A 23,220-nucleotide genomic window follows, 5' to 3' on the forward strand; every position below is an offset into this window, starting at 1 on the left:
TTTTTAAAATAATGCGCAATCTCTAAAACTACGTATGGTTTAGACATATTACGGTTACCTTCCCATTTAAACTGGACGGGCTACAACTTTCCGTTGCAACATGCAACATCCCTTCAGTAACGGCTGTCAATTGATTGTATCTCCCCAACCCCTGAAACATAGCTTTATATACACACAGCTATACTGCAGCACACAAGGAAAGAAACAGCTGTCACTTTTGTTGTTTTGATTCCCCCATTCCCGCGTCCTTCTAGCGGTTGCCGACAATTGGCCGTGGCGTCCAAGCAGTCAATTTAAGCGCTCATTTCACTCACTACGCTCATGGCATCGACGTCGTGTTCGTAGAATCCTGTTGATCATCCATCCCGACAGAGCTTCACAGGCGGAAAGAATTACTAAAAGTGAAGGAATTTACGTGGCGGCATTCGGAAGCCATTTGTGGCTGATCCTGCGCAAAACGTTCCTGGCTCCTGCGCACGGGACTCAACGAAAGTAAACAAGGATATGCATTAACGCGCTGCACTGCACATTCCTTTCGGTTGTTCGGCTAATGGAATAGCTAATTACAGTATCGGTGTTCACCGGCTATCTTAGGGAGCGTGATACAACAATATGCATGTGATTTCTGTGAAAGTGATCTGAACGAAGTGCAAAGCGTCTTTTGAGTAAATACAAAAGCAACCATCCCGCCATCGGCCGTTGATTGTTGAAAACAGCGAGGTTCCCTTTGAAACGTCTACACTGTGGTCCGCGTTTCACCGGTACACCGGTAGTGAGTAGCGAGTGAGAAGAACCTGACGCACCGTGAATCTTTGCATCGACGCCGGATCAAGCGGGCTGCGCACGGTAAAATTTCCCACGGAAAAGGTTCTACAGGCAACACGTTCTCCGTGATCATTAGGCGCTAAATCTGCGATCGTTCGGCGGCAAAAAACAAGGACACGCGCTTGTTCAGTAGTTTCCTTATTCTTATTCGCCCGTCTGGTGTCACAAATGACAGAGCTGAAGTTTTGTAAAAGTGCGCCAAACGGGCATTTGCTGACGTTTTTTATTTGTGGGTAAGAATAGCGAGAGAAGAGAGACATCGATATCGCCAGACCTTGCACAGCTGTAGGCAGCACTACTTGACCAGAGTTTCCTCGAGCAGCAACGGTGGCGGGGGCACAAGCGCTAATCATTTGAACACTTGGCACTGGCACTGACTAGCAGCACAAACCAGCATTTTTTGCGAACACGGCTGTTCGCCATTTCTGCTGCCACCGAAGGTTCACAACCGGGTGTGTTGAACCGATACCGCATCAGCAGTAGGGCATAACGTTACTCGAGACTTTTTCCGGTCTATGTGGCACCGATAGTGGACTTTTAAAGGGTGTCCGCAAGCTAACCATCCTGAACCCAGACCAGACCGTGCGTCATCATCTGTGTGTGAGTAGGAGTGTGAGTGGTGAAAAAACGTTCCTGATCGTATAACCGGGTAAACGGGAACCGGGGGTACCGGACACAATTGGTGTTACATGTAACTGCTTCCGTAATCCGCAAAAAGGAACGACCCACCACCTCGATACCGGCCTAGCCGATCAGCGCTACACCTTAGGATGGACAATACGAATAGGTATGTAACATTGAATTACGAGCGCACATTAATGATTCTGACCAATTCCTATCAAAGTAGCGGAGCTTTCGATCGGATTTTATTTTGTTCGCAGTGTACCACTGCACAAATCAGCACAAATACGTAAACGCATGCAATAAACCTCCTCCTTAGTCTGGGCTTCTTTCTATTCGTTTCCGTCAGTTAGAAGAGACGACTCGAAGGTTATATAGCAATACATTGTAGCGATGTTGTTTTATTATTCTTTACGCTCAGACACTTCGTCCCATCCCTCCCTCTATGTGCGACGGTAGGTGTAATTTAAATGGAATATATGCATATATGGCCCAACAACTGCGTACGCGGTGACTATAGAGATGATAGTTGCGAGCCCCAACTGATGGTTCATCTTGCTGCTAGCTATATTGTGAAGCTTTTTATGGATTTTCCACACCTGAGCGTTTTGATGTTCGTGGCATGGATGTCTATTTCACTATGGACCGAGCACTGCAGAGACCTGCCTAACCCCTTTTCTACTTCTTCTACAACTCACGTGCTCACACAACGTTATTATGAATTCTCCTGAATCGTAATCTTGCTCCGCTCTGTGTTTTAGCCTCGATGCGCTCTGTCGGTTTAAAGAGCCGCGCACGGTTGTCAATACTGGGGCATTTAAACCCCTCGCGCGCCAGCCCCAGGCTCCACTGGCGTGTGCTGCAGGGGTTGTTACGCTCTCGGGTCGTACTTGACTTAAGTGCTGAGTTTTTCTCGCGTGCGCAGATTACTCAAAGAGTGCAAACGGCTCTTCCCCACGGGCGAAATTGCTCCGCTTTCTGGCCAGGTTTTACGGCGGGAATTAAAACTCTCCTCGCTCAGTCGCTTTGAAAAATGTTCCATCTCGCTCTCGCGATTACAAAAAAAGGCGAAAAGCAGTAGGCGAGCAACTGTGTGCACTTTCCCCTCTCTCGCTCTCTCTCTCTCTCTCACGTGTGCTTCGCGGGGTGGGAATGTGTGTGAGATCGTGCGCGCCAACGAGATCAACGCCCAAAAATTCTGGCGGGTAAAAAGACACGGGAGTTCGTCGGCTTTTGGCCGCCTGCACCGCAACACCCCGTTCTGTGGGGGGTGAGGCCAAGAAGAACTTTCGCGCGCGCTGAATAGCCCGTCACGCTCCGGCGGCTGATCGAGTTCTTTGTGGTATTTTTTCGTTTCTTTTCCACACGTCAAACCTGCTGGTCGCGCGCGCGGTGTTCGCAACGACGTTTATGGCATTTCCGTTTTGTGGCAGAAGAATACCTCCGTGCGGTTGCGTGACGTGTTGCTCCACACGCAAGATAGGGGCGTAAAGCGCGCGCTTACCAAGTCTGTTGTCAAAACGGGTGAATGTGTCAAATGTGAAGTACGATGCACCATTGAAATGTGGCACAATTGTTTTCCATCGAACAATTGTTGCTACAACCAATTTCCCCGCTGTGTGGCGGTCGAAGATGTTGCCAGCAAGGTTGGCAATTTCGCATATGGTTTTGCCTCCATGTCGCCTTCTATGGTACTCTCATACGGTGGAGGCGCATGGTGCGTTTCAAAAACAAAATGGAAAATGAGGGTGAAGATCATGTGTGATCATGATAAATAAAATTGCATATTATTGGAATGTTCTAAAGCTGAATGACGGTGAACTTTATTTTTTGATGATTCGACTAATTAATTAATATTTATTTATATCAATTTATTTGGAATCAAGTTTGTAATTATTTTATTATTAAAACCCCGCAACAACATTCACTGTTCGTCGGGCACATGGAAGTTTGGTCAGATTGGACCAAAGTCTAGCAGCTAGTAGCAGCTCAATCCAACATTGTGTGCCAACCAAACCTCAGAAAGAAGTTCTATATCATGGCGCCATGTAGTACTCGCCTAGGACCTTGTGACTCAATATTCGACAGAAAGTCAGTATATCTCATTATAGGATATGCCTATGGGAGTCACAAATCGTTCTATAACAACCGGCTTCGAGCCAGACCTCGGTTTTTGCTGCATGACTTTCAGTTGTTTTTTTTTTTCGTTAATAGTGTTAAATGGATGAAATATGACTACGCTTGACTGCCATATTGACAGATGTTGACATGGCGGATATGGCTTTATAATAGCACAGTAAATAATTTAAAATTTCGATACAACCAAGTAATATTATCGATTGCTCTAATGTTTTTCACATAAGACTTTGGAAACTGTTTCAAAGTATAACTTATTGCGTTTTGTACAAAGTTATTTAATCAATTGTTATATCTTTTTTTCTTTTTAGATCGAATAATCGACTACCAGCCATAGAAGTATCTCAGCCAGAACCAAAGCGCAGAAGCTGTAAACGCAAGAATACCTCGGAATCCCATGAGCATGAAGTAAGTATTAAGGGACTCGAGAAATATGATCCTGTTTTGGTTTATTATTCTTCCAACGAATGCGCAATTTTGTAACTGTTTGTAACGGACGGAAAATTTAAATGTCCCTCAGTGATCGTATCACTGTGGCCTGGTTCATATACGGTTGCGAACCTTCAGCTGGAAAGAGAAGGCTCCGGGTATCCTTCTTGGGAATGGGACACACAGCTCTGTGAAGCTTGTTTTTTTGTTTGAAACATTCGCCGGTTATTTAATACTACACTGTTTCTAGGCATGTGTACATTTGCCTTCCGCAAAACCGTTTCCGACCCAGAATATTATTGACCCAAGATATTATCCCTAACTTTCCTCTCCGTTTCGCTTTCCTTCGCTTCTGGAATCTTGAGAATCTTAGTTTAACACACACACACAGCAGAAGAAAACGGCACAACAAGGACGATCGTGTGAATGGGTGTTTAAAAGTCCCGAGCAGAAAAATGGACCCCTTATTGAGCGTTTTTCGAGTTGCGTTTGGAAGTCGGCAGGAAACGGCGAAATGTTTGCTGTAACGGAAAGGAGAAGGACAAGAGAGAAGGGTCGACAGGATCGAAATCATCTCCTGCATAGGTGTGAGGGGCGCACAAGAATTTTATCCCTTGGAAAAGGACCGTTTTTATGTACTGAAAACTCATGATTGATGTTTATCTGAAATTTTCTTAGAATCAATCAAAGGTCTTAAAAGGAAAGGTAAGCTATTATCAAACCAGGTTGATTGGTTGTCGATTGTTTCGTGGCTAGCAAAAGAATTGTTCGGAGCATATAATTTCTTAATTTGAAGAGCTCGATTCGATGTGAAATGGAACGTAAAATCGCTAGCTGGATAGACATTGCTTCAGAATCAATTTGCATTACGCAATAGGTCTTTTTTTGTAGGGGAAGGAACGTTTTGAGACATCGAACAGATAAAGTATATCAATTTGTTATCAGCCACTAAAAATGCACGAAATGCTCAAGTTGATATTGATACGCGTTCGAGGAAAGTTTCGTTTCGGCCTGGAACGTAATGCAGTGGGAGAATTTCTCACCTGTCACCTCAAAGAGCTGAGTGTGCCATAAACGTATTGTAGTGGAGGTGCGTATATCGCGGAACAGAAGAGCAAGAAATAATATTTGCACATCACTACCCCAGGTGCATCTGTCCCCATTCCTGCTATGGGCACTTCAGGGTGCCAATTGATGTCAAACGTTGTTTTGTGAGGGATAGTTGCATATGATTGATGATTGCAACTTAAATAGAAGGGTGTTTCGGGTTCCATGTACAATTCTTGAACCCGCACTCCTTGCTGGAAGTGGTTAAATTTGTTGGAAAAAAGGCACAAAGTTGAAACAATTATATCCCACTTAAATCTCGGCTTTTTCTTCTAAATGAAAGCTAACCGCATGTTGTTAATTATTAGGTTAAATTGAGGTCTAGATGTGTGCTGAGTTTGAACATTAATGGAAAGTCCCCACCAGCATTTATTACATACTTTGCACTCATCCATTTGCAATAACTTTCTTTCCCCCAAAAATAGACACTGTGCCCGTTGAAAAAGCATGACGATTCGATCTACGGATACTGAATGGTGTTCATCTACAGACGGCCACTTGTCCCGCTCTTGCTGTGTATTTAATTTTGTCTGGTTGCTGTTGGTGGCGGTGTCCGACGGCTCTTGCACGTCCTTCGATCTGGACACTGTTTGCAAGGGAACAAGATACCGATTGAGGCATGTTGTAGACCTTGCCGCGGTTGCTACAACAAGCTTGTGCTGTGTAAAACTAGTTTTTCTTCTGCCCATCGGAAAACAGCACCGCTCTGTGTAGTTGGAATTTCGGACCATTGTTTGCACATGATCCTCTTTCCGTTCGTCCCGGGAGAAAGAGTCTTGACAATGTCTAGCATTGCTTTACGATCGTTCCAACCTTTCCTATTTTCTGTATCATTTGTCTTGCCATGTTTGTCATTCCCATCAACGAGCGCTGTGTTTCTTTCCTTTTGCAATTGCTTTTACGCCCGATGGTCCAGCTTTTAAAGAGCCCCACAGTACCAAAGCCACAGCGGTAACACACGGGAGATGCTGCGGAATATAGGTGTATTTCACAAGTCAACCTATGGATCGTGATTATCATCTTTTGTGTGCGGTTTTTGTTTACCTACCCTCCATCTTATTCACGCTGATTCTTCTTGCGCGTTGAACACAACCGTGCGCAGCCAGATGAGCTGTGTGGCATATGGGTGACGTTGTGCCTGTTGTAAAAGGGAAAAAAGATAACGAACGATTGCATTCGAACCAAATAGGGAAAAAAGGCTGACAAGCGCGAAATGCCGATCCACACACATTCAGCAGCACAGCATTTGGGGTTTGTTCAACCCCTGGACCATTGTGGTGTGTGTGTTTGAATGTTTTGATAGCGCGGGAAAATCAGCTGTCAGGCCGGCAACAGAAAATTGTTGAGCTGGGAGCGTAAAAAGCGCGAGAGCGCATGTATTTCATTGCGCGCCTCAGTTTGTTGATATGTGGCGGATACGTATGCGCATAAATGGTGGTTTGTGTTTTGGCGCCAACCGGTTTCGACTCTGATTCCCATTTCAAACTGTCAGATCGGTCTAATGTGGCGTAGGAAAAGGGGATCACACTTGGTATTGGCATGTTGAGTACAGATTAAACTTTTATTGAACAGCTGGTGATTTTACTTTCCTATTGTTTGATCATGTTTTACTGCTTAATTGTGCAGGTAAAACACTCATGTGAGATATTGTAAATTTTGTTATTTATTATGTGCTATTTTTCTAATTTATTTAATTCAAAAGTTGAAAAGTTGAAACGCTCTAAATTGTCTAAGCAGTGTTAGTCAACTGGTAAAGGAGAAAATTTATTTTTAAAACTATTGCATATTTCATTCAGCTCTTCTAGAACTCCACTGGCAGACCAGATACAATGTTTTGATCTGCTGTAGCTAACGCGTTGTTGGCACGAATGTTTCGGAACTCGTATCTCAAAGCAAAATATCGTTCACTCGGCGTTCTCCTATCTCGAAACACTCGTATGTCGAGGTACCATTGTGTTAGATCACGATGCCGAATGTGCAAGTTCAAGTACTATCTTTTGATACTGCGTTGTTGATAAAGCTCCTGGACATGTCAGTTCCTACCCTAACCGGACATAGAAATCTAACTTTTGCTTTGTGTGTCCCCTCGCTTTATGCTGCAATGGTTCGGTGATCGCTTCACATTAGGGCACGAGCAGCAGGATAAGATCCTCCTGCACAAGTTTCATTCCCTGTAGGAAATTTAAACGATACCCTTTTCCACAGTCGGTAGCGCGTAGATCCTGTTTACTGCAAGACCGCGGTCGAAGACTATTACTTCCTGCATTATTACTATTGCGACGGTACGGCGCTCTGTGTTTTGTGGTGATCGTGGAGTTGACCAAGCACCGAACGATACGTTCCAGTGAACTGCACGTAAAATAAAAACAAAAAGGCACGCGTTATTCTGCAATGTTACCTTCAGTCATGTCTTCCATTCCAGACGCTTAGCTGTTCCGGATAGGTTTTTTTTACGGAAAGTCACCTGGTACGCGCGGTGGAGTCATTATCGTATTGTGCCTCCCTGTGACGACCTCGCCATCTACTGCACCATCAACTTGTTATGTAAAAAAGGGTCACATCAGCACATTTTTGGTTCCAGAAGTCTTTTCCTGGGGGGTTTTAATTCTCCTTTGACCGGCTGTTTTGTGTTCTTTCTCTTTGTGTTTGTTACGATATTTTTTGACGCGTGTTTGTTTGGCGCGCGCGCGCACGCTCGCTGGATCGCTACGCTGGGGTGTTTGAGGTGTTAATAAGAAGAAGACCCAATAAAATCCTGTTTTAAAGAGCCCCCGTACGTGTTCTGCTTCGTGTGAGATGGGTACATTGCTCTGCGGGAGGAAGTGAAGGAATTTATTCACAAGCGTCAAGAAGCAGAGCGGTAACCATCTTCACGAGCATTCGCATTTGGGAAGTATGTATTTTTCTTCTTACTGCTGTGCGATTCCCGCTTACTGCCTTTTCTTCCTTCCAATCCAATGCCCGAACGAATGATACGGGCCGCGCAGAAAGGCAAAGCCACAGAAAGGCAGCCGAACAGAGCTGATAGACGAATGTGATAGCGCAAAGAAATAGAAAACTCCACAGAGAATTCCACTTTTGGCAAAAGGTGTGTTCAGTTACTGGGAGGAAGTGATTTGGCGTATAATGATCGTAACATTCTTTCCCTTCCTTTAGATGGATCTGCAGACTCTGGTTAATACATCTCGCTCTTCCACCGTGAACTCCTAATGACACCGCTGACGGGGGCTTTTCTTTTCACGTCTGGTGTATCATCTAAGCTGTGGGGGGTACCGGTTATTGCAGAATCTATCGGCAATAGAAACACCAACACAAAAAGAAAGGGCGCCAAAACTGGGCTTCCCACAACAGGCGAACTGATTGCGCCAAAAATTCTATCCACTCCCTCCAAAAGCTTTGGGATTCTATGCTGGAACCATATTTCAAACAATTGATTACATCGAACTATGAATTGCCGCTCGGATAACATCGTGTCCCTCATCTACACGATAAACATCCGGTTGTGGATCTCAAGTTTTTTTTAATGTCAGCAGAAAAAGCAATACAGGGTTTTCTACAATAGAATAAGATATGGCGCACTCATCTTACTGAATCGCTAAAGTAAATATGATAAACTGGGAGATTGATAGTGAAACACAAACCACTTTACTGAATCACAAAAACTGGCTATGGAATCGCGTGCACAATTTAGTGAATGGAAAATTGGACGTGGGCGTAAATATCGGTGGGTTCAAGAGTTGAAATATGAAATAACATTTTTGGTGATAAAATTTGATGAAATGTATTCACGGGTATGTATTATACATAATTTTTAATACCTACTCTGCTTGTACTTTGTTGAAAGTTTCGTAAAATTTTGTATTTTAAATCTCAACTCCTGAATCCGCCTGAACGTAAACAGCCCACGCGATTTGGGATAGAGACTGAATTGTTTCACTATCAATCTCTCCGTTTATCTTATTTGCTGGCGCGATTCAGTCGCTATTCTATTGTAAAACCCTGCTAACGCACTCCATTCAACAGAACCATAGCCACATGAATTAACTTTTGATATGGTTCCCTCTTCTTGGGCTAGCGTTTTCACCGAGCCACTTTTTTCTCCTCTGTGTTGTGCCTTGTTCCTTCGCCTATGTCGCCTTGTCATCTTACCCCCGGGGGTTAACGTGGACCATTTAAGCCGAGAATGCAGCAGTGCAATGGAAGGACAAATAAATGCAATAAAAGGACAGAAGAAGAACCACCAACAGCAAGGAACGAAGGAAACAGTAAAGACCACATGCACGTGCATTTTGACCGTGTCTGCACGCAACCGAAAGATGAAACGAAGCGAAATGTTGGCTGCAGCCGGAAACATTAGCAGCCCGGTTTCTCAAGGGCTGTGGACAAACGAAGGAACCGAAAGCAAGCGAGGGAAAAAACCAGAAATCCAGTAGGTATAGCAGGAGAAGAAGAGGGATGTACGGGGGTTTCAGAGCCTTGTACGTGTATGGGTATGTGCTTTCGAGTACCGCCGGTGAAGCCTAACCTATTTCCCGCCTAAACTCTAGTGCGTTCGGTGCGCTTGTGTCGTGTGGCGCATATGTTTCGCGCGCCAACACATCGCTTCCATACATCGGACCGTGTAACGGACAAATGTGTTCGACAAAGGGTAGCGGCGATGTGTGTATCGGAATATTGCGTCCCTTGTGCTGTGTTTGGCTTCGATGTCCTTGCAACTACCACACAGCTGATAACCTTAATGTTGCCCTCGTATAGCGCCAGTATGCTAATGAAACGTTGGAAGAAAAGAGAGGCTCAGCTATATGAACGGAATGGCAAAGAACCTTTCGTTGGATAATGTGTTTTACAAGAAATGTCTCGATATTATTCATTCATCTTTTAAAAAAAGTTCGATATAGCTTCAAAACACAAACACAGCGCGCAGAACAAGGACGAAGACATTAGCCACTAGCGCACGGTCCCTTCGCTTTATTCGCATCAACGTTCCACGGCAAACATCTGCCGTATTAAAATCCTTTTAAATTGTAAATGAACCCTCGATGCATCGATGTGCAAGTCCTTTTTCGGTATCGCAGAAGAATAGTAGAGGGGGGCGCCTTCGAGAATAAGACAGAATAGGTAACGCCGTAGGGAAAGAAAAAGTTCAAAACGGTCCACAAATGCCGTTATTAAGGATGCATACCTTTTTGGTGCACTGTGTGTTTGGTGCGCGGATAAGGCGTTTTTTTTATTTGCCCTTTTTCTCTTTCTTCACCAATGAGAATTAAAATACTGAAGGTACGCAACAGCAATTGATCGGTTATTACTTTCTTTCATTTTAAATTTGTATTGTTGCATTCGGGGATCGTTGTTTGTTCGTTTTTGTTTTTCCAGGAAGGATTGCATTAGATGACCTTGGTGTATGGATCCAGTAATCGCCCTTACATTCCATCCTTACCTATATTAATGATCCATTTCTATCTGGGTTTCTTTTTAGGAATCAGAACAAATTCAACGATCAGCTAAGAAGCGTCGAAATAGCCAGTCGACCCGCACAACACCGGGCGGTGCCGTCGCATCGACATCATCCACCGCATCCGTCAACCTACTACCTCATCATGCTACAACATCTTTCACGTCCTCCACAACAGCCGCTCCTGCGCTCCCCGCTGGTCCATCAATGCCGAGTATAGCCAGCTCGGCAAGTGTGTCCTCCGTCGGTAGCAACAGAGATGCCGATTACACCTCCGACACGCCCGGTTCATCGGAGTTCTATGTGAACGACATCGATTATTTCCATCTCGACAGCCCTGCTACCGTTAGCTCGACCGGGATGAGTCCCCTCGGACGGTACACCATTGCAAACGGAGACAGCACAGCCGATTTGCATACCAAGCAGGAGCACTCATCGCTACCCGGTTCGGTTCCGATGACGCACCCGCAGATAGAAATGTATGGTAAGGCAGCCAGAGTTCGGTTTCGTACTGAGGTGTGGGGCGACATTATCACACCTTCACACAAGCAACGTTCCTGTCCGCTTCCAAACTTGACGTGGGCGAATAAGCAGCAGATGTGGGATCTGATGTGTCGAAAGGACGAATTGGCGTGGATAGCGCGGGAACCGACCATGTTTGATGGCCATCCAGGTAAGGTTTTAAGAATGTACAGTTTGTGGGTGCTTTGGTGGGAAAAGTTCGCATCTATTGTTAATGGACGAACCCGGGCTTACCCAGGTACCTGTCCGTGTATGACCTTTTGAAAGTGATCCTTTCGAAATCCATCTGAAATCCCTCTCTGAAATCAAGTAGTGTGTGTGGTAAAACATGGATAAAAACGCACCGCGAAGAACCCGGAATGCGTTCATTCCACAATATTTTGCTGCATCCACCCAAAAATACACACACACTGTGCGACGCTGTCCACCATAAATCATTTACAACTCATCATTGTATTGTGCACAGGTCTTCAACCCCGAATGCGTGCGATCTTGCTCGACTGGCTGAACGAGGTGTGCGAGGTGTATAAGCTGCATCGGGAAACGTACTACCTAGCGGTGGACTATATCGATCGGTATCTAACCTGCAAGAAGGAGCTGAAAAAGTCGCATCTACAGCTGCTCGGCATTACCGCACTGTTCATTGCGGCTAAGGTGAGATTTGCAATGCTCCAAAACAGCAGCCAAAATCCCTTTCAGGATATACCGGGCGGTAGTATAACATTTTTAAATCGGTTGTAGGTTGAAGAGATCTATCCACCAAAAATCGGAGAGTTCGCGTACGTTACCGATGGTGCATGCACGGACGAGGACATACTGCGCGAGGAGCTGCTAGTACTGACGGCACTCGAATGGCGAATCAACCCCGTGACGGTGATGGGCTGGTTAGGGATGTATATGCAAGTAATTGTCAGCAGCCGGGAGGAGATGTCACACGTGTTGTCGGTGCGGAACGAATGTCCGTCCGCCAAATCCCCCTCACGGAAGCGTAAAATTACGGATGAAAATGAGGATAGTAATAACATTAAGAAAATGAAGGTGGCCCAGAAGTCACCAGCTACCAAGACTGATGATGCGTTCATGTATCCCCAATTCTCCGGCATGGAGTTCGCCCATACGGCTCAGCTAATTGACCTGTGCTCGCTGGACGTTGGGTTAACCAATTTCAAATATTCTGTGATTGCGGCCGCCGCCATCAGCCATACGTATGATCGGTAAGTTCGTGTGGTTTTGTATTCTCTTGTACGTACGAATAACATAATTTAGAACTATATGCTTCAAATGTATCGGCAAAACAACCTCGACCGTTCTAAGACTTGCTATCCGCTAGCCCTAGCTGGAGTAGTCAGTCCTTGTGCATACAGGGGGTTGGCCCGAATGGGATTTTGTACCGGTTTTGTCGTGTAAAGACTAGCGCCGCTACCACCGGGCAGCCCCAACTATATGCTAGTAGTATATTATTCTTGTATTTACTCATTTGTTTGACATATGCAGTAGAAGGTTTTTGATTTCTAATTTTCTAATTATATCTTAACATTTCACTTGTAATATTTGCAGGAAAACGGCAGTGCTTGTATCGGGATTCAGGTGGGAAGAGATAGCACCGTGCGCCAGATGGATGGAACCATACTTCCAGGTGATCTGCGACGAGAATGCATCCAGCCCGCTCACCCTACTAGAGTCGAACGAACCAATCAAGTACTGTCACGGGTTGAAGCACGTCTGCCCTAACCTTGTCTCCGACAGTTCCCACATCATCCAAACGCACACAACTTCGCTGGATATGCTGGTAAGTGATCATGCTTGATCGTTTCCGGTGCCATCTTACTCAAAAGTTCGTTTGTTTTTTCCTGTGCACAGGATTTGGTTAGCATTAAGATCGATCAGATGGAATCTTCTGCGCGCATGGGCCTGCTGGAAGCATCACCGGCACCGGTCAGCCTCGAGGCGGAGGATGGCATCCTAACGCCACCATCCTCGAATCGCAAATCACTGGAAACGCTCGGTGGCGCTATCACAGCAGTATCGGTTGTAGCTCCCGATGTTATCACTAGCGTTGTAAGGGTCAACGATTCTAACGCAATTGGCGCTGGATGGAGTAACAGTTAGAGAAGAGCATGCAAAATTTCCTATATTTTCTCTAACATTTTTAATCACTCCAGTGTCGAACAGTGTTTAAATTATTATTTACCTTATCGATATATCGCTGAGCTCCCATTGAAATGAGTTTTAAAGCAGGGCAAAGCAAAATGGAACAATTCTCTTACTTTCTCATGTGAAATCAATAACTACTCACAATGCACTAAGAGATGTATTTGCATATTGGATGATATTTTCGCCCAAACACAAAACAATGTTCAAAATGGGACGTCATTAGAAAGGAAACGCATTGTATATTGAAGAATCCCTCTACTCCAGCTAATTACAGTCTAATTCCTCCAATGAAATTCCCATTAATATTTAACAAATTCAAAATTGCTTCTAATAAATTACTGATGCAGAAAGAGAATCCTTCATGCGGCCCTTAAATTGCGTCCCTCATTCCCATTAACTCACTAGCAGTGCAATGCATTTCCAATTTACACTTTGACAGTCTCGCTTATTTAACAAACTAATACTAATACCCAAATCGATATGTACAATATTTATTCCTTTTGTCCTTTTTTGTACAATTGTTGTGCCATTCATTTCAAGGGAATGATGGTGCGTGCGTGCAAAGGGTTTGAAAGCAGAGATAGAGATATGTTCTTATGTTGCAGGCCTTTGAGTTGGAGAATTTGTAAAAAATTGAAGAAAAAATAAGTGTTACAATACACAAATGTGATAACAGCTCTATAATTTATTCGATGCTCACCATTAACCTTCCATATGCTTTTTGCTACGAAAGCGTCGTAAAATGCAGCATCCTCGTTAGACTAATGCGATTTCATTCAGTACAAAGAAAAAAACCACGCAATTGTTATTTTCCAAAGTTTCATGAATTAAGTGAAAAATATTTTCACTGAAAGATATTTAAAAAACAGCAATATGAGCACAGCACTTAAAAGGACCACACGATCTTATACAAAAACCAGATCGCTCAATGCAACATTATAACAGTATAGCACAAAGAAATCACTGGAAAATCAAACTCGGTTCTCTAAATAATATTTTGGGGTGTTGTTATCAAAACTTACTTATATACTTTCATTACCATTAATTAAAAGCTACTAGAATCAATCCAAGCGAATTTAATGGAGCACAATATAAGTCAAGAACGGCTAGTATATTTATGATTCAGTACCAGTTAATGCCCATTACTCATGAAATGTAATGGTTGATTGGGGAAAATGGTGCAAGTACTAACGCCGGGGACATAATATATATTCTACCTAGTGTGTTGAATATAACAGTATAAGACTAATATGGCATGCATTTTACATAGTTACATAGTTAAAAAATATTATGAACATGTATATTCTGCCGTTGTTATAAGAAGCGTCTCCTAAAATATCCAATTATAGCACAATAACCGCTGGGACAAAGCATCCGCATGTTGCAATAGTACAGCGGATGTACGCCTCACAATGAACTGTAGATAAACACGACAGACTGTTACAAGGACTCACAATGCGCTTGTAGAGAAAATGTTAAAATTTTGGATTAATTTACTGGATACAGCAGTATTTGGCTAGCTTTGTTTAACATCCTAATAAAAACCCCCGATGAAACTGCCAAACGCTGATTATAGGTTAAAAATGTAAATGTTTGATTAGTTTAATTGACAGCTTTCGAGAAGCTTTTGTACATATAGCCTTGGCACATCATTTTATGAAGGAAATGGCAATAATACCATGAAATGATTTCTTAGGTTTAAGATAAGCATACAAGCTAATGTTCGTTAACTGCAACTTACGAACAAGTGCGTGCCGTGTTAGCAGTTCGTACAGATGCTAGTGGTGGTGAGGCGACAGAAGCATTACCAAATCTCAAATGCGCCGTCAGCGTATGCAGGACTGATCATCCTGATGCTACGGTGGAAAAATAGTCTTTCAAAGCCAGAAATGGCAATCCAGTCCTTAAAGAGAAGCAGATTGACAAATAGTAAACTCTATGTCTCAATGTGTTTCAATGGTGTTAGAATACCTAATACCCTTATGTAACAACCAGGAAAGGTTCGCAAGTGACTTCAATAAAACAATGAATAACAAAATGAAGGAAACCCATTGAAAGAAGTGTGTTGCGTAATGGTAGAGAGTGGAGAAATGGAAACCGAAAATGTGATATTTCTTAACATAAGAAAAACTGTATCAAGAACGTTCATGATTTATGTCGAATCGAAGGAATGTTGCATTTATTGGACATTATAATCATCAAACCTCCCGTACACGGAACTTACTACTTTGTTGCGGGAAAATTTAAATCAGGAAAAGCCAGAACCGGCAGACCCTCACATTCCGGAAAATTGTAGTACTACGGAGTAAAACAATTGTAGGAAGTTTCTTTAACAACCAATTCATAGAGCAAACAAAAGCAACTTCCAGAGATAACAATTTTCCACCACTACGAAAGGCACGAAAGAGGAATGGAAAGAAAAAGAGCGACATCGTAGACAACATTGAATACAAGTTGTGAAAAGTATGTAGGAAGCTTTTAAGCTTTTCTTCACGCGCCCGTTTCCATCTGTATCGATCTTAAAACGATTTTGAGGAACATCGCAGGGATGCGAATGAGTTCAGGATCAGAACAGCAGGAATTTTGATGCCCTAAAGATACGCTATTGTTGTACAAATTCTGTAATGGACTGATTTACGAATAGATATTTTTTTGTAAAGCATCATAGTAACGTCAAGTGGTACGATTTTCAAATTTGTTTCACGAATGCAGGGTTATTCGGTTTAAGCTTTCGAGGGCAGACTTTAAAATTTTAAAACTTTGTAATCGTGTACATTATTCGTGAATTATCGGAAGTGTATTTACTAAAAGTATTCCATTTCTTTACAGTTAAAATAAACCCCCCCTTAAATGTGACTGGACCATTTTCGGTGTATCGTATGAGAAAATCCCTCACATCAGTTTATTTGTTCGTGGTTTTAAAATAAAATTTATTCAATCTGTTTATTTCCATATACTCCACAGTTCCCATATGACAACGAAACCTAGACGCAGTACTACGCACGAATGGATTTTACAACCGTAGAAACAAATGCACTAAGCACGCCGCGCGGGATTACTAACTACTTTGTGTCAATCACGTAATACTTAAATGGTAAGCATGAAGCGAAATGAAACTATATGTACATTAGCATTCGCTGGTTATGTTTTTTTTTGTTTGTTTGAACTCAGTTTCGGGAGAAGAAAACACTTCTTACGTTACGTACGCTTAAGGACACTTACGGCTAGCTCTAGTGATAAGGAATGCGTTAAACGATACAACAGTAGCAGCAAATTATAAGAAGAATAACCAACAAAAGCAACAACAGCGTTGAATATTAAGCGTAAGGGTAGTTAAACATTAAGAACGCGTAGAACTAATCTTACTAAAGGTTGTAAGTAGAGGGAATCACCCAAGGGGGATAAGTGGGGTCGTAGTAAAAGTTTATCGCAACCTCTTCACATACCCCCCGGGGAGGGAAAAGTCCCGAAATACAGTAATATTTGCACAGTTTGGCCCAAAAAAAAAATACAAGTGTACTGATAAATGCTACTGCAACGATCTGCCACGGATCAAGAAGATCAAGGAAGATGAAGAAATAAGCGCGCACAGAAACAGCAACTAAAACGCCCTTGGTGTAAGGGACAACAACTTAAAGTCTAGCTACGGCTAAGATAACTTCTAGAGTTTAGCTTTAAAACACGCGGGACAACACAAAACACTACGCACGGAATGAAATGAACGTTGGTCACGGTGATGAAACTAAACACGCAATTGGACGGATACACTGATACGATAACACGAGATACAATCGATATGTACAAATGACAACACGTAACACGTGAAACAAACACCTACTACTACTAAAGTAACTTCTAAACCTAAACACTAGCGAACGAAGATGGGGTAAGCTAGGACACGTCGAGTTTCAGTAGTGCGAAAATACGACGAACCCTGCATTTGTGCGTCTGTGACATCGACTATGAACAAAGAGAGGGAAAGGTCACTACGTATCTCTTACATGTAAGTCTACATATTCACCTACACCTTGACATCTGCTTTAAGGACACTTTGTGCCTGTCGCTTACGTAAAACGCGATTGGGATGTTGGGACAATCTATTGTAGATCTAAACATCCCACCCTTAGATTAGGATTTAAAACTTAACATCTAGCTTACAAGGACTCTAACGGACTTACAAGGCTATAGTACGATTGCCGAACGCATACAAACTAATTTTTGCTATCGTGGAGGTGTGCCCGGCACACCTTACAGAACGGTTGATATTGTAAACGCAACTCCCTGAAGGACACCGGGTAACACTCGACACTAAAATGTGATGGGGTATAGTGGTACGATAATACTTCCCTAACTACTCCGCACACGCCACATGTGTCGGTGTGCAAGAGCGGAAGCAAAAATGAAATAAAAATGAACGAAAAATGTAAAATAAAAATAATTAAATCTAAACTACTGTACTAAACCGCTGTCTGGGGAATGCCTTCGATCAGGTTGGTACGGCTGGCGTTATTACTTTTCGTTCCACCACGGCTCGACGGAACGGGAGTGACCTGCTGCGAGCGACCCAACACACTACCACCCGTAATGGACGCCTCACTCATCGGTGAGGTGGTCCCGCCAAGATCGCGCTGTGATCGGGCCTCTGTCGCCAGCAGATTCTTCGAATCGGATCGCGGGAACTTCCCGTTGCGCTGGATCGATTCCGTTTGCTGCACATCCGCTGTGCCACCGGCGTACTTGATGTTCCGATCGAAGTTGGACTCCTTCGACGGCGGCGGAGAGATGGAGGTCGATTCCTTCATCGAAATGGCACTGCGTAGCGAACTTTGGCTGCCGGTAAGGCCACTCTTCCCGGTGACCTGCGTCATGCCGAGACTGCTGGGCGACCGGATCGAACCACCGTCCGGTGGCATTTTGCTGTACTTGGACGGGGAGTCACGGTACTCGTAGATGTTACCGGACGGACCACGGAGCGGCTGTGCCTGCAGCATGTTGTTCTCCATTACCGTGTCCCGCTCGGATTCGGGATTGTCCATCCCGAAGACGGCTTCGTCGTAGAGGCGATCAGATTCTCTGCAGAAAGAGTAGAAGCATAAGCGTTATCGAATGACTGCGGCACTCAAGCATAGCTCAAGAAGCTGTGAATACCTTTTTGCATTGCGCCACATCATACAGCACATAACGACGAGCACCAACAATATAAGACAAGCAGCCGCTAAGCTCCAGAATGCGATCTGCAGCGGTTCCTTCGGTTCCCACCAGAACTCCGTCGTTGGTGGATAGGTGGGTATCAACACACCAACCACCGTTGGTAGATACTGTGACGGCGTAAAGTAAGGGACACACTATAGTATTGTTTGTCCGGCTAAGATCATCAACGCGATCAACACTTACCTCCATCCAGAACGCGCTCTCCGTCTGCCGGAAGTTCATCATGATCGTCGAGTTGTACGTCGTGTTCAGATTGAGATACTTCAACTCGCCGTTGCGTGCCTTTTCGAAGTAAAGGCCAAGCACCTGCGTTGGTGTCGGGTTACCGAACCGCGCAAAGTCGGAGTACGTCTTCATGAAGAAGTGACTCATGTTACGATCGTTGTCCGTCCACATCAGACGATCGAAGCGCTCCCGGCGGGGGAAGAATTCGATGTCCATGAACGGAGCACCGGCGAGTAGATAGTGTTCGATGTCGTGCGGCACCTTACACCATTCCGCTAGCTTAAGACCCTCGATAGTGGTGTTCATCACGTAGCTGTATACGGGCACGTTCTGTTCGACCAGCAGCTTGATCAGCTTGTCCGTCGGCGCCCGATACAGAAAGTCTGACAGGAGCTGCAGAGAAAGAAATGCATCAGATGGGTCTAAAAGGACAACCTCAAGAGCCGCCAAATTTACTCACATTGATGTACTGCTCCCGTATGAAGGTAGTATTCTTCGGATCTGGCCAGTACGTGTACATGTACTTGATCGCCTCGTACGTCCCATTCAGGTTGAGCGTGTAGTTATACCGCAGCACCAGTTCGCGCACCTTCTGGTCGAAGAAGTGTTGATCAACTTCAAAGTACGGTGCCAATGATTTGTTGCCGGTAATCACGAACGCTGCTTCCTGCAGTGTGACGCCGCTCATGTAATGCAGTCCACGGTTAAAGTGTCGCCGACGGATTAAACTTTCCGGTGTTTCTGCCAAAAAGTGCCAGTCGCGCTCGTTCCATCCCTCGTACCAACTGTCACCCGGGAAGGTGAAGTTGTTCTCCAGCACCGGGCCCCACGGGAACAGACCCACATGTGGCGGGAACTCGGCATTTCCCAGCTCGTACGAACTACGCCCATTGCGCATGCAGTTCATCATCTTCCAGGACGTTTCGATCGAGCATCCGACGTTCTGTGCAAAGACACGGCTTGTGTTCTGCGCTCGCCACTTGTCCACGATCAGTGCCCAATCGGCCAGGGCGGATCCCGACTGTCCGATCACACGCGTCACGATGTCCTTCGTTTGTGGGGCTACCATAAGCAAACCGGCGGAAGCACCGCCAGCACCGGGACCGAACAGTGTGATCGAGTTACGATCACCGTTGAACGATTCGATGTTTTCGTACACCCACCGGACGGCCATCATCTGATCGAGGATGCCATAGTTACCGGGTGAGTTTTCATCTCCAGTGGACAGAAATCCGAGCGCTCCCAGCCGATAGTTGAAGGTGACGACCACTACATCGTAGAACGCTGCCATCATATGTCCCGGGAAGGTGTTGGAAGCACCACGCACGAATTCGCCACCATGGATGTAGATCATGACGGGGAAGCGCTGAGCGACGCCCGCTTGTGTCTGCAAAGAAGTAACGTCTGGATCAACCGATGGTTCGTAAGGACATGGGGGAATGCGTGAACTTACATTGGGCGAGAAGATGTTCAGATACAGACAATCCTCGTCCATATCACGGATGCCTTTGGTAGCGCCCGTATACTGTACTGGCTGCGGACAAGCAGGACCATAGTCGACGGCCTGCACTAACTGCCAGCCCCGATGCTGCCGTGGAGGCTTAAAGCGTCCCTCGAATGTCGGAGGTAGTGCGTACGGAATGCCCAAGAACGTGGAGCACTTGCCCATGATGCGATCGACATTGCTGTGCCACGGCCGGTACAAGTTCTTCGGGTCCGGATTGTCGTACAGATTGACGATGAAGCCCTGCACCTGCCCATAGTTGGTCGTCACGAACACGTCACGGTCGAGTTGCATCGAATCACGGCGCAACTTACCCTGGAGATCTTCCCGCCAGCCACCGAGCACACCGGGGAAAGGCGTTTGGGCGAGCGTTGGATTGGTCTAGAATGGAAAAAGTTTTAAAGAATTGAGTACACATGGCACCAATTTCACTTTCAAACGCTGCGAAAACATAATCGCTAGCAGATGCTTTCGTGCACGTCCACATCCACTTAGTACGGAATGCGATCGTGCGTTTAGTGTACAAGATCGACGTGTCGATAATTAACGACAACCGCTAGAACCCCGCAAGCCGGATTCGCAAAGATCGCGTCGGTTCGTTTGCCACCACAACGAGACTCATTTATAAAGCGAGAACAAGGCCACCGCCGCCCTCCCCGCAGAAAAACTGCATCCGTTTCCTTCGCCTTCGTGCGAACGGGTGGGGGGTGAATGTTTTCTCTTTCATGGATGTTTTCTGTTATGTTCAGCACCTTAATCAAACCACAACATGGTCATGATCGGCGGCCGGCCCATGCAATCTAGGTCAGTAACGAGGTGGGTCGGTGATTGTTGGTGTTGGATTACCTAAGCGTATTAATATCATCGTTTGTTGAAAGCGAAACGATTGTGAATTGTGGTGCTGATTTATATGAATGTGGTACCACATGGAACGCATTATGCTTGAAGTCGGCTTTAGAATTTTTATAACTACTGGAGATTAATGTACTTCATGTGGAAAGATGGAACTATAGCTTACCGGATCATACTTAAACCGATCATCGCCTAAACCGGTGTTGGTGGGATACTGCCCCGGAAGACTCTGCCCCGGGTACTGTTGGCCGTAACCATTCGGTTGGTAATAACCGTACCGTCGGTTGTTGAAGGTGTATGTTCTGGAAAAGGGAAAGGAAATAAGTGAATTTCTGACATTTGTTTAACAATACAGTATAACAGTTCTATGTTTAATAGCTACTCCACTATTTACGGTCAAATTATGACAACTTTGTCATTTAATTTTGACTCGGCTACTACCAAACTGAAATCTTTTCGTATTCGTCCATCTTCTCCTTGCTTCAAAAAGGCCAGAGTGTAGTGGCTTGTCCTGGACATAATAGAATGCCGCGATAGGAGACATCACCGTAAAGCACTGCAGAACCTAAAGATGAGGATCGAAGACCACAGGGATGAGGTCCTCTACGGATATGGAAACAATTGTCCAAACAGTGAAGAAACACCTGTAAGGTCCATCTATCTTGTATTATGAAACTGTTTGTGAAAGATCAATCGTATCTGGCCAGCGGGCAATCGCACAGAAGGAGCGAAGTACCTGTAGAAATTAGCTCGAACATAGTTAATTAAAACGTTTTAACGAGCACTGGACAAATCACAACCGAAGAAGCAAATTTAATAACAAATTTATTAATAGCCAAAATCGCAAAGTAGTTAAATAAATGTTAACATTTATATTTGAAGTGGCGTTAGCTAAGGGCCTGTTGGCATATGGTTGGTTGATAGAGCTTATCCCAGCATTTTTCCTGTATGAACAACAAACATAGAAGCGAACTTCACTGCATTTAATTATCTTTCACGTTTCCCCTTTTTTACAGTCAACTTTCAATGTTGTTTTCTCGTGGCGTGATAAGACGGCTCAAACGGCGTGATTGTTTTAATCTCAAACTGAAATCTTATCCAAAGTCGTCTAATTCTAGACAGTTACAAGTCACTAATCAGCAGAGGTTTACTAATTGTGAGTCACACAGGAATTGGTATGAATGTATAACATGATCAGCAGCATAGATATTCGGAACCACTCTGTCCAATAACTATCTAGCAGCGATCTGGACCAATCTAGTAAGCGGCACATTTGACTTGCGGATACTGCTCGACAGTGTGATTCACGAATTAACAGAGGAATACCCTGTGGAGGATAGGCGGACTACAGTCGTCTGGTTTAGCAACTCTGCTCAATAATATCTCCTCCAAATAGAATTGTTGGGTAAATTTTATCACTTCAATCTTTAAAATTTAAACTTCAATAAGAAATGTTTTGATATTGGAACTATTGGAACACTGACATCTTTACTTCTCACGATAGAAGACCCTTACAAACTGATACACTGTAGCGTAAAACACACCGCCCAAAACAGACGTGACTTTTCTGCAGTTAAACTATCCAAAGGCAAAGAATCACTCGTCCCGAACTAAACACACATTATCTTTCCACTAGCACTAGGTTTTATGAACAAACAAAACACTCTAACACGTGACATGACTTACCGATAGTCTGGATCGCCCGGGTTTGGAATTTTGTAGTTGAAGTCACCTTCCCGCGAGTACCATCGTGGATCGCGCGTCGTATAGTACTGCCCGTCACAAACTCCGACAGTCAAACACGCGACCACGACGATCACCAGCAGGAGCGATACATGATGCTCCCGAGACAGCGTCATCGGGACTCATCGACGTTGGCTGAAGGTTGGCCCGTTTTCTACTCCTCACGTAATCACACACACACGCACTCACTCTCGTTCCCTTTCCCTTTAGCCGTCGTTTGGTTTTCTTTCTGACGTCCCTCGTAGAGTCACCTGTGCACTGGGTTACGGGCGGGACTGACTGACGAGACGGAACCGTTAATTAGGATTTCGGCTGTTAAAGGAAAACTTCCAGCCGGGGTACGTCACCAGCGTCTCATCAAACCCGCAGACGTTACGTCACATTCAAACAAAAGCGCGCACAAATCGGATCCAATTTCTTAGCAGGTAGCGTACACGCA

The 23,220-nt window shown here is 44.6% G+C and overlaps 2 protein-coding genes across 2 annotated transcripts; one reads left to right on the plus strand and one right to left on the minus strand.

Moving 5' to 3' along the window:
• The first annotated feature begins 1,076 nt into the window (after positions 1 to 1,076).
• LOC128301803 (G1/S-specific cyclin-E) lies at positions 1,077 to 14,957 on the plus strand. Its single transcript, XM_053038435.1, has 7 exons — positions 1,077 to 1,612; positions 3,894 to 3,990; positions 10,595 to 11,243; positions 11,559 to 11,746; positions 11,834 to 12,306; positions 12,650 to 12,881; positions 12,953 to 14,957. Exons 1-7 carry the CDS (start codon positions 1,596 to 1,598, stop codon positions 13,199 to 13,201), a joined length of 1,905 nt encoding a protein of 634 aa, XP_052894395.1. The 5' UTR covers positions 1,077 to 1,595; the 3' UTR covers positions 13,202 to 14,957.
• Positions 14,958 to 16,157: 1,200 nt separating this feature from the next.
• LOC128305879 (cholinesterase) lies at positions 16,158 to 22,992 on the minus strand. Its single transcript, XM_053043509.1, has 7 exons — positions 22,725 to 22,992; positions 21,205 to 21,340; positions 20,136 to 20,567; positions 19,143 to 20,069; positions 18,641 to 19,075; positions 18,395 to 18,564; positions 16,158 to 18,319 (listed from the first exon to the last, which is right to left on the minus strand). Exons 1-7 carry the CDS (start codon positions 22,895 to 22,897, stop codon positions 17,704 to 17,706), a joined length of 2,889 nt encoding a protein of 962 aa, XP_052899469.1. The 5' UTR covers positions 22,898 to 22,992; the 3' UTR covers positions 16,158 to 17,703.
• Between the last annotated feature and the right edge of the window lie 228 nt (positions 22,993 to 23,220).

This window comes from Anopheles moucheti, chromosome 3 (genome assembly GCF_943734755.1).
Source record: "Anopheles moucheti chromosome 3, idAnoMoucSN_F20_07, whole genome shotgun sequence".
Classification (NCBI taxonomy): domain Eukaryota; kingdom Metazoa; phylum Arthropoda; class Insecta; order Diptera; family Culicidae; genus Anopheles; species Anopheles moucheti.